This window comes from Manacus vitellinus, unplaced genomic scaffold (assembly GCF_001715985.3).
Source record: "Manacus vitellinus isolate BGI_N305 unplaced genomic scaffold, ASM171598v3 scaffold_76_pilon, whole genome shotgun sequence".
NCBI classification, from domain to species: domain Eukaryota; kingdom Metazoa; phylum Chordata; class Aves; order Passeriformes; family Pipridae; genus Manacus; species Manacus vitellinus.
The window spans coordinates 1,254,265-1,267,755 of NW_021940796.1; the positions used below are offsets into that span (position 1 = coordinate 1,254,265).

Below are 13,491 nucleotides of genomic sequence, written 5' to 3' on the forward strand. Positions count from 1 at the left end.
AGGTGGAGGTGTGGAGCCAACACCATGTCACAGCCCTCTGCTCAGGCTGCCTGGGGGTGTTTCTCAAGGACAGCACAGCCTGGATGGGCCAAAACTACTACTTTTCCCCAACATGAAGAGCTTGAGACCGAGGTTTTGGGCACTGGCTGGGGACACAGGGGGCTCCTGTAAGTGGGGCTTGATGCCCTTCCCTCACACCATCAGACTCCCTTCATCTCTGGGTCCATGTGCTGCTTTTTGAGGCTCTGAGGAGTTTTTCCACCACAAGTTTTCCTCTTCTTGCCTATTTGTAGGGAACATGAAAGGAAGGGAAAGGCAAGCTCTTGAGAAAATCATCAGATGCAAATTCAGCCCCATCAGGAGTGTACAGGCAGTGAGCCAGGGCAGATTTTGGGCATCTGCAGCCTTGAGGGGCACAGCTGGAGCTGGGCTAGAGATGCCCCTTCCCTCCCCATTCCCCTTTCTTTTTTCTTCCCACTGTAAAGAAATGGGAGTAAAAAAATACCCCTGAGTGTTAAGAGTACAACAGGACTTTATTATAGGAATTACTATTAAACATCTTTAAGAAAAAAATCACTTATGGAAATAAATTCTAAAACAGTCACACTCACAAACATCACAGATCAGTTTGGTTTGTTCTTTTTAAACCCTTTTGTAGAGAAATGATACAAATATCACTGAGAATTGGACATTTTAATGTAAGAAATGAGTTTTGGCTCCCAAGCCGGATTTGTGGCCTTTCTACTCATTAGACCTGATTTTTTTGTTGGGTTTTTTTTTTAAACAACACAAAAATAATCCCTCTCCATCCTCCATTAAAACGATGCTTTGTTGCCTCCAAGATGTTTTGACATGGCTACAGGGTGACATCACTCAGAGGCTGTGCCAGGCCTGGGATGTTTAAGGGCACGTTGTTGGTGGTGTGAGCCAAGACGTCCCCAGGGCGCTGTGCCAGCCCCGTGTGCCCGCAGTGCGGTGCCTGCTTTGGGCACAGGGCCCCCAGCACCACAACACCTCTGTGCAGGGCAGACCCCACCCGTCCCCTCCCCACAGCCCCGTGTCCCAGCTCACAGCCCCCAGACCACCCTTCCTTCCTCTCCCCGTTCCTCACACGCCCCACAGCCCTGTGGGCTCTGATGGGTCACGGGGAGCAGATGGTGATGGGCACTCGGGGGACGTGCTCAGGCAGAAAGCAGAGGCAGCTGCTGTCCCGAGGCTCCTCTGCCAGCAAACCTTGGCTGGGTTACAGAACATGCCACCTGAGCAGGCCGAGAGGAGGGACAGTGTCCACCTCTGGCTGCAGCTAAAGCCAGCGGGGCAGCAGGACTGGCCTGTGACTGATGTGAGACGTGCCCAGGAGAGCTCAACTGATCCCCCACGGCACGATCCAGCCCGTCCTGGGCACAGCGAACCCTCCGAGGCTCGGCAGAGGGGGATGAGCTGCGAGTGCCCAGGAACCAGTGCCTTGCTTCCTCAGCCCTCCCGTGACCAACTCCCGCTCTGGGAGGGCAGAATTCCCTTCCCGCCAGAGCCTGAGCACCCGCCCGGCTGCCGCTGCTTCCTGCGCTCATGGAAACTTCGCCGGCAGTGCAGCCCTCGGTAGCCGAGAGGCGCTGGAACTGGGACAAGCTGATCCGGTTCCAAGCTTGATTTTCTTCCAAATATGCAGAGCTGCTTTGGACTGGGAAGGGGTAATGGCAGCCTCCTATGGCCCCAAGGGCCAGCAGAGGGTAAGCAGGGAGCCCCTCCTTCTCTCCACCACTCTCAGGCTGGGAATGAAAGTCCCACCCAGGGAGTAAAGGATTTTCTGTTCCCAGATTCACACTTAGGCCCCTTGCACCCTGAGCCAGGAGGGGACATGATCCTCCAGAGCCCCATCCTGCCCTGCAGGGTGCAGAGCAGCCCGAGGCACAGCTGGGCATACCACAGGGAGCAGGCGGCTCAGAGCCCTGCCCCTGGCACGGGATGGCTCTAACCTGTCACCAGGCTGCCACGACTCGGGACATGCTCCTCAATCCTTCCTTCGAAAGCAAAGGAGCAGACACCAAAGCTGGGATTTGCTGCTCTGATTTCAGGAACTCAAAGCTCGTTGGTATCCCAGGGCACTCCCAGCCCAGCACATCCTGCCCTCACCCTTGGCACCCCGGGATTCGTCTGAGTGCCAGTGCTGCAGGAGCGTTTACTTTGAGCTAATGAGACACTACCTGGACCCTGCAGCCACAGACAGCTGGGAGCAGCCCCTGCCCTGGCCAGGAACCAAGAGCAAGTGAAGCCCGTGGTGCCCCCGATGCCTCCGCGCTGAGGGGCGACAGCAGCGCTCAGCAGGTGCAGCGGCTGCTGCGGGGGGAATCTTGGCGTCCACTTCAAAGGCACACGGGCTCCGCTGGGACTGAAGAGGAGCCTGCCGGGAGCCAGCGCCTGCAACAGGGACTTTTGTTACCAAACCCCGAGGAGAGGCAGGGAAAACAGTTGCGTGAGCGTTTGATGGCTGGGGCTTCTGCGTCTGCCGCCTTCGCAGCTCCAATCCTGCAACATTTGTGCCGGTTCGCGGGAGCCAGAGAGTGAAACAGGCACGTCTAGAGCCACCTCCTGCATTTGGCAGGGAACGCTGTGCCGATAAAGGAGGAGAAAATGTGCTGGCGGGAGCGAATTCTGCCTTTACGCTCGTCACTCGGTACTTACACAGCGAAGGAATTTGTTTATGCAATTATTTTTAGCCTGACAGCATCTCCGAGAGCTGCAGCGATTCCGGCGCTGTGGGCACGAGGAAGGGGCTCTGCTCCTGCCCCACAACAGACCCGGCAGTGCCCCCAGGCCCTTGTACAAACTCTCCATGCTGAAAACACCTCCACCAGCCTTGCAAACACCCAGCTCGGGCTCTGCCTCTCACCCACAGCGGGGGCATCCCTTAAGCTTCCAGGCTCCAGGACCACCCCCGGCACCCCACACCCCGTGGGACGTGTCCTGCTCCATCAGTGAGGGTTAAACTGGTGCAAAATCCAGCCCTTGGTGCTGCCCCGCGGCGGCACAAAGCGTCCCAACTTCAAGGCAGTTGTAGCAATGCCGAAGGCAAAGGTTTAATTCAAAGTGAAACGCCTAGGAAAAGAAGGCCTTTCCTTTATAAACAATTTATATTATTTGACTATTACCTGATCTGAATCTCTGCTCATTACTCCTAGCAATAATAGACAACGGCTGTTAGCTTCCCTTTCTCACGTGGTTTTTGTTCCAGTGTGCGCAGAGTGAAGTTGCATCAGACCACTACAGATATGTTCAGGAGTGCTCCGGCCCAGCAGACCCCACGTGTGAACGGATCCTCGTTAGTACGACTGATTTCGTTCCTCCTGCGACGCCGCTCGGACCGGGAGAGCAGGCGGGCCTGCTCCTCCCCAGCCTGAGCTCCACTGGCTCCTCCACAGCCGCTCGCAGCAGCTGCTCTCTTTTTTTTTTTCCTTTTTTTTTTTTTCCTTTTTGGCTGATTTTCTGGATAGAAAACGTTGTTTTCAAACCGCCGGTAAGAAAACGTTGTGCCTCGCTTCAATACTTGTACTTCTGAGGAGCACAGCAGCGGAGGGGGAACAGCCAAAATCTGGGTGATTTGTTTGGGTGGGTTTTTCCTTTTTCAGCCATCTCCTCGTGAAGCCTCCTGCACGTCCTGTGCCAGCAAGAAACCCCAGCGCTGGGACCTGCGGGGAGGGGAAGGGGAGGGAAGGAGAACAGCACGTACTCAGCCTCAGCTGCACCACGACCAGCACCTGGGGCTGTTACAGCCACGGCCACTGATGTCCCCACCCAGACACAGTCTGGACCCACCCAGGGCATGCAGCCTCTCCTCCAGCCAGGACAGATGGACGGGACCATTCACACACATCCCCAGGTGTCTCTCACCATTTACTGCCCTTCCTTCAGCGTCTCCTCCTCCTCCCGGAGCTGTTGCCTCCGTGCTTGGAAGTCTTCTTCTGAAAGGCAGAGGCAGGCAGGGGTTGGAGCCACCTCCACACCAGGACACCTCCACTGCACCACAGTCCCAGCCCCAGTGAGGTGCCCCAGGGGGAGGCAGCCCAGCCCCTGTCCTGGGGCAGAGATTTCCTTGCTCAGACAGACAATTCCCAGTAGGACACTGGGGTTCTCTGCCATAATTGAGAACACTGGAAGGGGGTTTTGGCCCACAGGGGTATTTCTGCCAGGTGGTCACACCTGGGCCATCCCCAGGGTGACCCGGGGCCGGGCACTGCAGGATGCAGCCAGCCACGCCCAGCACAGCACACCCAGCATTCCTTACCATATCCATGGCCTTCCACATTATCCAGGAGATTTGCTGTTGAAGCTGCTGTCCCCATCCTGCACCCTCCACTAAGGAAAACCAGCTGTGGGGCCGGGAGGTGGCTGTGGCACCACAATCACCCTTCCCATCCCTTCCCATCCCACGGCCCAGCCACGGGGCAGCTGGGGGGCTCCAGCCACACTGTGCCCTTGGGGAGCCCCCGGGAGCACCCGAGTGAGGCCCCTCCGACAGCCCTGGGCCCTCCCCTGGTTCCCTTTTAGGATACACCTGGTGCTTCAACAAGTGTTTTCTTTTTGATTTTCTCATCTTCGTCTTCTCGGAGAAGGCTCTGGCAAGTTCAAATAGCTTCTTGCGCGTGGCTGGAAGGAAGGAACTGGGTGAGGGTCTCACCCCAACACCTTCCCAAAGCTGCCACAGGGGAGGAGACAGGCAGGGCCAAGGTGTGAGAGCCACCCACAGCCCTGTAGTGATGCCCTGGGTTTGCCCGGGAACACCAGGAGTGCGCAAATCTGCCAGGCTTGGAGAGCGAGACAGGGATGCCTTGGCTCTGGTGGGAGGTGCTGATGTTTTAGCCTTGGGCTGGGATTTTCACAACCCAGACTGACCCACCCTTCCCCAGTGTCCCCACTGCCTGCAGCCCAGCCCAGGCTGCCCAAGGACCTGGGTCTAGTTTGAGGCAGGAGAAGCAGGTTGTGCCTTTCCAGAGGAAAGGATTGGAAAAGGAAGAGTTACAGCAAACCCTTGGCTTGCTGTTCTAGGATTCACGCAAACCCTGGCCAGAAATTCCTCTACCCAACACCACCTGCAGCCTCCACTCTTGCCACAACCCACAGGTGCACCAGGGACAGATGGACAGTGCAGAACTGGAGCAGGACTCGGGTGTCCCTCTCTCACCCACTCTGCCAGTGTCCAGCCCAGGAGCATCCTGCCACTGGCAAGGCCCAGGAGAGCACCACGGGGCAGAGATGCACCAGCCCATGGCTGTGAAAGGCAGGTGGAAACTGCTGCCACCTCTCCCCCTGCCTCCCCCACTCCCAGCTCCCCTCCAGCCCTCCCTGGCATCCCACTGCCAGCACGGAGCCCGCACACCGACTCACATTTTCCCATGTGTTTCAATTTGTCTCGGAATAAGGCATCGTCAGACACGGCACCGCCAGCCTCGCTGGTTACAGAGGGGGCTACATCACCTGGAAGGCAAACATCTGGTCACTGGGAGTGTGTGATGAGGGGAGGCTCGAGACAAACCATTTCCATGACCCGGTTCCAGTGCTAGCAAAGCACAGCCCTGCCAAGAGCACAGCTGAGCCAGAGCAGGGGGGACGAGGGCACTGGCACACAGGGCTGGCTCTGGACAAGGGCCCTCTGCAGACACACCCCTGTGCTGGTGGGTGCAGATATGGGCCTGCAGCCCACCCTCGCTGTGATTCCCCCCCGAGTGGATGTAGGGTGAGCAGTGGCTCAGTCCCAGCAGCCCCTCTGTGCTGCTCCAGGCCCAGCAGCCCCAAATTACCCTGGGCACTACCTGCACTCTGGGTACTGGATCGTGGTACCCAGGACAGCAGGGTCACCACATCAGGAGCAGGACTTCCAACTCGGTCAGGTGGACCAGAGACCCTCAGAGCCATGTCCCTGTGCCTGCTGGGCCGTGCCCCTTCCCCAGGTCCGTGTGCCCAGCTGGAGCTCTGCCAGGCTGCCCTGCCACTGCGTCTCACCCGACCCTGCACGGGGCCATTGACAGACACCAGCTCTAATTCTGACTCTGGGCAGCTGCTCCCTCACCGAGGTTAATCAGGATTACCCGGGAACAGTCGTTATGCCTCCCAGGCACAATCCTCTGCTCCAGCTCAGGCAAGGGGGGACAGGGATGGACAGAGGCAGGATGCAGGAGCACCTCCACGAGGGGAGGGCAGGAGCACCCATTCCCACCGCACACCAGCTCCTCTCTTGTGCTGGGGGGGCAGCAGGGAGGACTCAGCCCATTTCCTGCCCCCCCAGCCACTTTGGAGGCAGCTGGGCCGAGGGCTGGGAATGCAGGGCCTGAGGGGCATCCTGCTGCAGAGGGATGATGCTCACATGTGCCTTGGAAGTTACCTGATAATACGGAGGAAAAACCAAAGTCGTTGCTGACAGCAACACTGCTTGACTTGGATTTTTTGGACTCATATTTCAATCGATCTGAAAAACAGAAAGCACAGTGCCTGCTCGATCAGACCCTCGGGGCAGAGCACGCAGCTCCCTCCCCTCTCCCCTCACTCTCCCGTGGCTGCCAAGGGACAGGCTGAGTGCAAGGGAGGGAGCTGGGGCTTCACTTCAGCACGGTGACCACAAGCCCCTGGGTGGGAGGCAGCAGCAAGGGGTGGGATTGCTCCTCACCCAGCAGAGGAAGCAGCACCCACTGGGAGCACATGGCAGGCACACCCGTGGTTTTCCAGCCTCTGCAGTGAAGGTGCTGCCAGGACCCTGCAAACCTGCAAGGCCCCTCAGCTGGGGGGCTCAGAAGGAGGGGAAGGGCAGCTCTGTGATCAGGAGCAGTAAAACCACCCACACCCTCCCCATGGCACTGGACAAGCAACCAGCTCACTGGGAAGTAGTGTGGTGACAGGGAAGGAGCAGTCATGGGAAAACTGCTCTCCAGTCCAGGCCTGCCAGCACCTGGGGAGGGTGCACAGCCAGGGAGGGTTCAGAGGGCATTTCCAAAGCTCCTTGCTATGGATTCTGCTGGGCCCTGCCAGAGACACTGCAGAGAGGTGAGCAGGGGGAGGAGAGCCTTGTGGCAGGCGCTGAGCATCCGGAGCAGGAGCCCACCAGTGTGTGCAGGTCAGACCACCCTCCCAGCCTGGCCACATCCTGCACTGGCTCTGCTTTGGCAGGGCCATGCTGCCGGCAGCCAGTGTCAGAGGATGGGCACACACCCAAAAAGCAGAGGTTTCTGCAGGTGCTTCTCACCTCTCTCCAGGGCGAGGAGGAAATCCCGGTTCCTCTGGAGCTCCTTCATGAACTCCTCGTTCTGCAGGAAGAGCGCGATCCGCTCGTCCTCCAGGTACTGCTTCCAGCGCCGCTCCTGCTCCAGGGAGCCCTGGCCCCGTGGGACGAGCCCCCTCGACAGGGGCTGCCTGCAGCTGTGGGAACCCTGGGGGGAGGCAAACACGGCACAGGTCGGGTGGTGGTCTTGGTGCCCGGGGGTTCCTGCAGCAGTGCCTTGGGCTGCTTGGCATTTTGCTCCTGTTATACTTCACCCCCAGCCTGGACAGCCACTGACTGCTGCTCCCCAGCAGGTCCCTGGGACAGCACCGTCCCCTCAGGATGGTGCTGCTGCCAAGGGAACAAAGGGGGACAGGGCATCACTGCCTCTGGCCACCAGGAAGGGGGATGGGATGGAGGGGACCGACATTCCGCATGGGAACCTCTCGGAGCCAGAAGTTCTCCTGTGCAAAGCACAGGCTGGCAGATTTTTAACTTTACACCGTGGGGTTGTGCTGCCACAGGCAAGAGAAGGGTCTCAGCCAGCATTGCTGCTTTTATTTCCCATCTAAAAGAGCAGAGTCTGCAATTTCCCGCTGACAAACGTCCCTGCACGAGGCACGTCACACCTCGCACCTGGGGAGCAGCACAGCCCCACGCTGCAGCACAACCTCAGCCTTGCCTACAATATTTATCTGATTTGTAGCTGCTCCCAGAGAGCCATAAAAAGCAAAAGCACACAATTACCGGGGAAAGAAAAGGGCAGCTGCTCCTCTCCTCCCCCTGAGCCCAAATGAATTGGCACACTCCTATTCCCAGAAAGGTAATAGAGCCCACGAAGCTCAACTTGCAGGGCAATCGTTCATGAAAATGTGGCAGGCTGCCTTTGGAGCCGAAAAGGGAGGGAGGAGCAGGGTTTCTGCAGCCCCTCACCAGGCCAGGAGGGTGCTGGCCCCATTTAGTGTTAGCAAAGAGTCGAGAGACACCTCAGACTGCAGCATGCCTGGCACTGAGCTGGATGCCCAGCACAGCCTGTGCTGGGGCTGCTTGTTCCCCACAGGGTGCTGCCCATTGCCTGCCCTGCTGCAGGCACCCAAACCTGGCTTCAAAACTGCCATGAAGCACATGGGGACTCGGATTTACCAGGGGCAAATCCTCTGGCTTGCACTAGCTTTCCCACCCAAGTTCCACTGCAGCAGCCCCCGAGTGCCCCAGCAGTGCCACTGGTCCTGCAGTGTTACTGGTCCTGCTGCTCCTCACCAGGGCAGCAGGTGAGATTTTCAAATAATTGAAAATACAAGGTGTGTATGGCAAGTGGCATTTCTGGCACTAATCACTGAGATAATGGCAGGGAAAATATGAAAGCCTCACTGAAAGACTCTCCTTTCACACCTTGCCCACTTCAGTCTTGCCTTGAACAAGACACACTCCAAGTTTAGTGCCCACCCAGTACCCAGATGCTTCCAGAGTGCTGGCGCTGCAGCTCAGGGTGGCTGAGGACAGGGGTCAGTGCTCCATGCCACACTGTGGAGCCGGGATGCAGGGCTGGAAAGGGGAGCAAGGCTCACCTGTGTGCTGGCTGTCTGCTGGGGCAGGATGCGGAGGAAATCCTCGGGGAGGTTGCCCAGGAGCGGCGGGTTCCAGTTCCTGTAGTGCCCGGGTGCCGGGGTGCTGCCAGGGCCCGGCACGTCCGTCCTGTGGGACAAGCACAGACTGTGTTTGTGGGCCCCTTTGGCGAGGGAGAAACACCCAGCAACACCTGCCACAGCAGCAGGGCACAGGGCCTGGCACAGCAGCGCTCGCCCAGCTCCACCAGCGCTCCTGGGAACCAGGAAACCCCAGCACACTTCCCTAACCTGTGGTGTTAGTGCCAGCTCTGGAGAGTGAAAGGCTTTCCTTGTGCAATTGGAATCTCTGGGAGCTGCATTTCAAGCCTTGCCCTGCAACTTTGCAGGCTGGGATTTCCTTCTCCTCCCTGTTTCACTCAGACTCCCAAAAACCAGCCTGGTGGAGCCCCAGCACTGCAGGGCCACAGACCCCAGGGCTCAGTGCCCTGGCTGCTGCCCCACACAGGGCCCGGCTGCCCAGCACCTGGTGTTTGTGAGCAGGGGCGAGCACTCCCCGCCCCCGGGAGCTCATTTTTGCCATTCCACACACTGCCAGAGCAGCTTTCCAGGCCCCTCAGCTGTTCATGTTTTAGGGCCTTGCAGGGATTTCCGAGCCAGCTGTGAGCTTCATTCATCTCCCTTGTCTTCATCCCACCCGACCCCAACAAAGTGGGGTCAGATTACCCCATTTGGGCCAGGGCAGTGATGGGCCAGGCCTGACCCCGGGAGATGCACAGGGTTGCACCAGGGCAGGAGGTGTGGCTTGGCTACCTGGCGGGGGTGGGCGGCCGCGCGGGGTAGCGAGGCTGCTGAACGCCTGGCTCTCGTAGGCAGGAGGGGAGTAGACGGGAGGGGGCTCCTCATCCGAGCTATCAGGCTCCAGGGTCCGCTCCAAGATCTGCAGGGTGAGAGGATGGGGTGAGGGCAGGACAGGGAAATGCTCCTCAGTGGGCCAGGGCCCCAGTGCAGCAGCACTGACAGCACGGGCTGAACGACACTGCAGAGGATGGGGGCAACCTCGTGGCACTGGTCCCCTGCACCAAGGGGTTTGGGGGAGTTTGGAGGTGCTGCTCAAGGGATGAGCATGGGTGAGCTGGTCCTTGGGAGCACACAGCTCTGCAGAGTCCCTCTGACGGTAGCAAAGGGTCTTTGTTGGGTTTTGGGGTAGGAGGGAGTAGGGAGAGCACCTTGGCTGGAGCCTCAAGCAGTGCCCAAGATGCACCAGGCAGGCTGTGTGCTCCAGACCAGCTGAACAGGCACTCGAACCTCTGCCTGCCTGCAGCAGCCGAGTAGCACCGTGCCTGGGCAGAAGGGAGGCAGGATGAGACTGAGGTGCCCACTCATGACAGCCCAGGCAGGGGAGCCCCCCCAGGTTACCTCGGGGGGGATGCTGTCCTCCGAGTCTGAGCTGTCGTCACAGCCGCTGCCGTCCAGGTTCATCTGCAGGAGCTGGTCGATGGTGGCGTCCACGGCGCCGTTGTTGGCCCTCAAGACACACTCGATGATGTCGTAGTCCATGTTGGGGAACATGGTCTTGAAGTCCTCCATGGCCTGGTTGAACTCCAGCCGCCGGACCTGCCTGGCGGGGCGGCTGTTGTTGAGCTCCTGGGCGGAGGAAAGCCGCGCGGACGGCGCCGTTGCTGCTTGCTCCGGCGAAGAGGCGTCATGGGCGGGGCGGCTGGGGGCCAACGGTCTCGGCCACGGTTGCTGGCTTGCCGCCCGCCCTCCTTCCACGGGGGGGCTGCCCCAGCGGCCAGCGGGGACCATGGGTGGGCTCGGGGGTCGCCGCTCCCCGCGGCCGGCGGCTCCGCGGGTCAGCCCCCGGCGCACTGCGGCATCCTCCCACCTGCGGGGAGAGGGGAGAACATCACCCACGGCACAGCACCCTGAGACACCGCCAGGTCCCCATCTCATCGAGGGACATTCAATCCGACCCATCCCGCTGCGCCCTCGTGGGACTGTCCCATCCCTGGCACGCCTGGAGCGTGGATGTGCCACGCAGGGGGCTGTACAAACAAAAGGCGAGGCAAGAAAAATGGCATTACTTCCACTGCCGAGGGCTGCCCAGATTTAACATTTCCACGCTTGACATGTATTTATAAACACGGTAAAATCGCTCTTTAAAATAAAACATGGAGTCGGCTCAGAGAGTGTCAGAGCAGGGGGTAAAATGCTGTGCAGCACGGCAAAATCGACTCTTTGGAAAAGCCACCAAATCCAAGATTAACATTCACTTTAAAACCATAAACAGATTATACAGCTACTGCTTCTCGTTTGGAAATGCAGGGCCAAATTCAGTTCTGGATTAACTCCACTGTTGAAACAGAATTACCCCAGGAACACTTTTGATCCATAATATCATTTTCAAAGGCTTTTTCCTAAGCAGCAGGCAGAGAGTTCAGGATAACTGTCCCTAAATGGTACTTAATGCAGAAGAACGTGCCAAGCACATTTCTTAGCGAAACAGGGTATAATCAGATTCTAAGCCATTAGGAGGAGCAGTCACCTCTGAAGGTCACTCAGGCTCTGCCCTGCCCAGAGCCAGGCCTTGTGTGACAGCCACATCCCCAGAGCTCGCCTGGCCTCAGTTCACAGCCCCGAGCTGCTCCAAGAGAGGCTTCCAGAGGCTGCTGAGAGCGAAACACACTTGAAAAATGTGGGCAACTCAACGGGAACTCTGGGAGCAGGTTCACTTTTGCCACGCTGGTTAACACTGGCCTTCATCCCCAGGGACAGCGCTGCTCTGGCTCGGTACCAGAGGAATCACAGGGGATGATTCCTGCTCCTGCTCTGGGCACGCTCCGCTCTCCTTCCCCGGCTTTTTTGTAATCCTGAAGCATTTGCATCTGGATGCACCAACAGCAGCCCTGTGCAAACACCAGCACCAGCACCCGACCAGACCCTGCACCTCGGCCGAGGGTCCCTGGGCTGAGCACGGTGCCACAGGGCCCCCATCCAGGGCCACCTTCCCATGGCATTTGTTCGCCCCGCGGGACAGGACCTGTGGAAAAGCAGCAGCAGCTTCATTGCCAGGCACGAGGGGCCCCCAGCTCGCTCCAGCTCACTGATAGTATCCATGTAAGTGACCACTCAGCCAGGAACTGTCTCCATCGTGCTGTTGCACTCTGTCCCCGGGATCTGCTCCGGCTTGCAGGAGCCAGGCACGGAGCAGGAACAATTCCGACAGCTCTGCCCGGCTCTATTCACCGAGGACAAATAAATCCGCTGGAGTCAATTAATAAAATGCTGCTGCTCGGTTCCTCCTCCGCTCCCCTGACTCACTCCCAGCAAAGAGCCCGGCATTGTTCACACCTCTGGAATTATACTTTAATTGCAATATTGCATGGCTGGTTTAGTCATGTATTAAATTGAGTTGTAACACATTCACAGGGTACACACCTCCTTAAAAGATTTGGCTGCTCCAAGAGGATGGTGAAAGAGCCTGGACACCCAGGAAAACACAGCTTGTACAGAATACACTGCAAACACACACACGATCCACGTACAGAGATGAGAGTCTCTGTGGAGAGCTGCTGGCTCAGAAATGCCATGCCAGCCCATAAACCTCCAATAGCAAAATCAGCCCCCAAAATCAGGCTGGAAATCCCTAGGTCTCTTTAAAAATCATCAAATCTATAAAGTAACAAGGAGCATCTGTGGCTGGAGGGGTCTTTGTCTTCCAGCATTTGTCTTTGAGCGTGTATTTAAGGTCTTCCCTGTGACCATGAGGGCCACAACCATGCTAGGCGTTGGCAATCCCCCTGCCATCCTTCTGGACTTCTCCTGATGCCAACAGCTCTGCTCTGGGGAGGTGTTAGTGAACACTGCATGAGAGTCTGGAACAACTCTCTGGAAGTGCTGGATAGCGTGACTGAGCACGACAACGTGCCGAGCAACAGAGAGCTTCTGGTCAGAAGATGAACGAAATCAGGGATGGGGACAAGATATTTATACACCAAAAAGGCTCTGCTGAACATCTGGCTTCAAACAGTCCCGAGGGAATGCGCTGCTGGGACCTTCCCAGCCCTGACATACACCCTGGGGGTTGGGGTTCGCAGGGGCTGCTGCAAAGGACACCTTTGGCAACACAGAGGTGTAGCTGGTGCCCCCAGCACAGACCAGGGCAGCTCCACGTGCCCTGTGGACAAACCACTGTGGGCAGAGGTGACAGTGGTGAAACACCACAAATGAAGGCTTTTAAGTCCATTTTTTAAAGTCCTGCTGCTAATCCAGAGAAATGCAAACCACTACACCAGCATGAGGAAAAAATCCAGGGAAAAGCAAGTCCCCTCATTGGCAGGAGTTGACTTAAAAGATCAGCTGGTAGTTGTATTCCAAGGATCCTCCCCAGTGCCTGTGTGCCTGCAACAGCATGTTCAGGTGAGCAATGGGGAGGGCAGTGGGACCCCCAGGGAAGGGGCTCAGCACGCTCCTGGCCCTTATTGCTGTGATGTCAGTGAGGGGCTGGGAAGATGCCAGGAAAAACAAAATCCTTTGGATTTCCCAAAAAAGGAAAGAAGCAGCTGGTGTCTGACTGCAGCCCAGGCATGAGCACGGGTGTGCTCAGGGCACGGGCTGGGCTCCTCTTCACCCCGTGCCCCCATCTGCAGAATGGGGCTGTGATGACTCGTTTGGCTG

General features: G+C 58.0%; 1 protein-coding gene across 1 annotated transcript; it reads right to left on the reverse strand.

Moving 5' to 3' along the window:
* Nucleotides 1–2,678: 2,678 nt before the first annotated feature.
* CUEDC1 (CUE domain containing 1) lies at nucleotides 2,679–12,156 on the reverse strand. The gene is given in 13 exon segments (XM_029964621.1): nucleotides 2,679–3,686; nucleotides 3,889–3,959; nucleotides 4,283–4,341; nucleotides 4,551–4,644; nucleotides 5,383–5,472; nucleotides 6,377–6,460; nucleotides 7,232–7,415; nucleotides 8,815–8,941; nucleotides 9,625–9,656; nucleotides 9,659–9,751; nucleotides 10,231–10,699; nucleotides 11,745–11,854; nucleotides 12,136–12,156. Coding segments are annotated over 12 exon segments (1,431 nt in total). The 3' UTR covers nucleotides 2,679–3,686; nucleotides 3,889–3,891.
* Nucleotides 12,157–13,491: the final 1,335 nt, after the last annotated feature.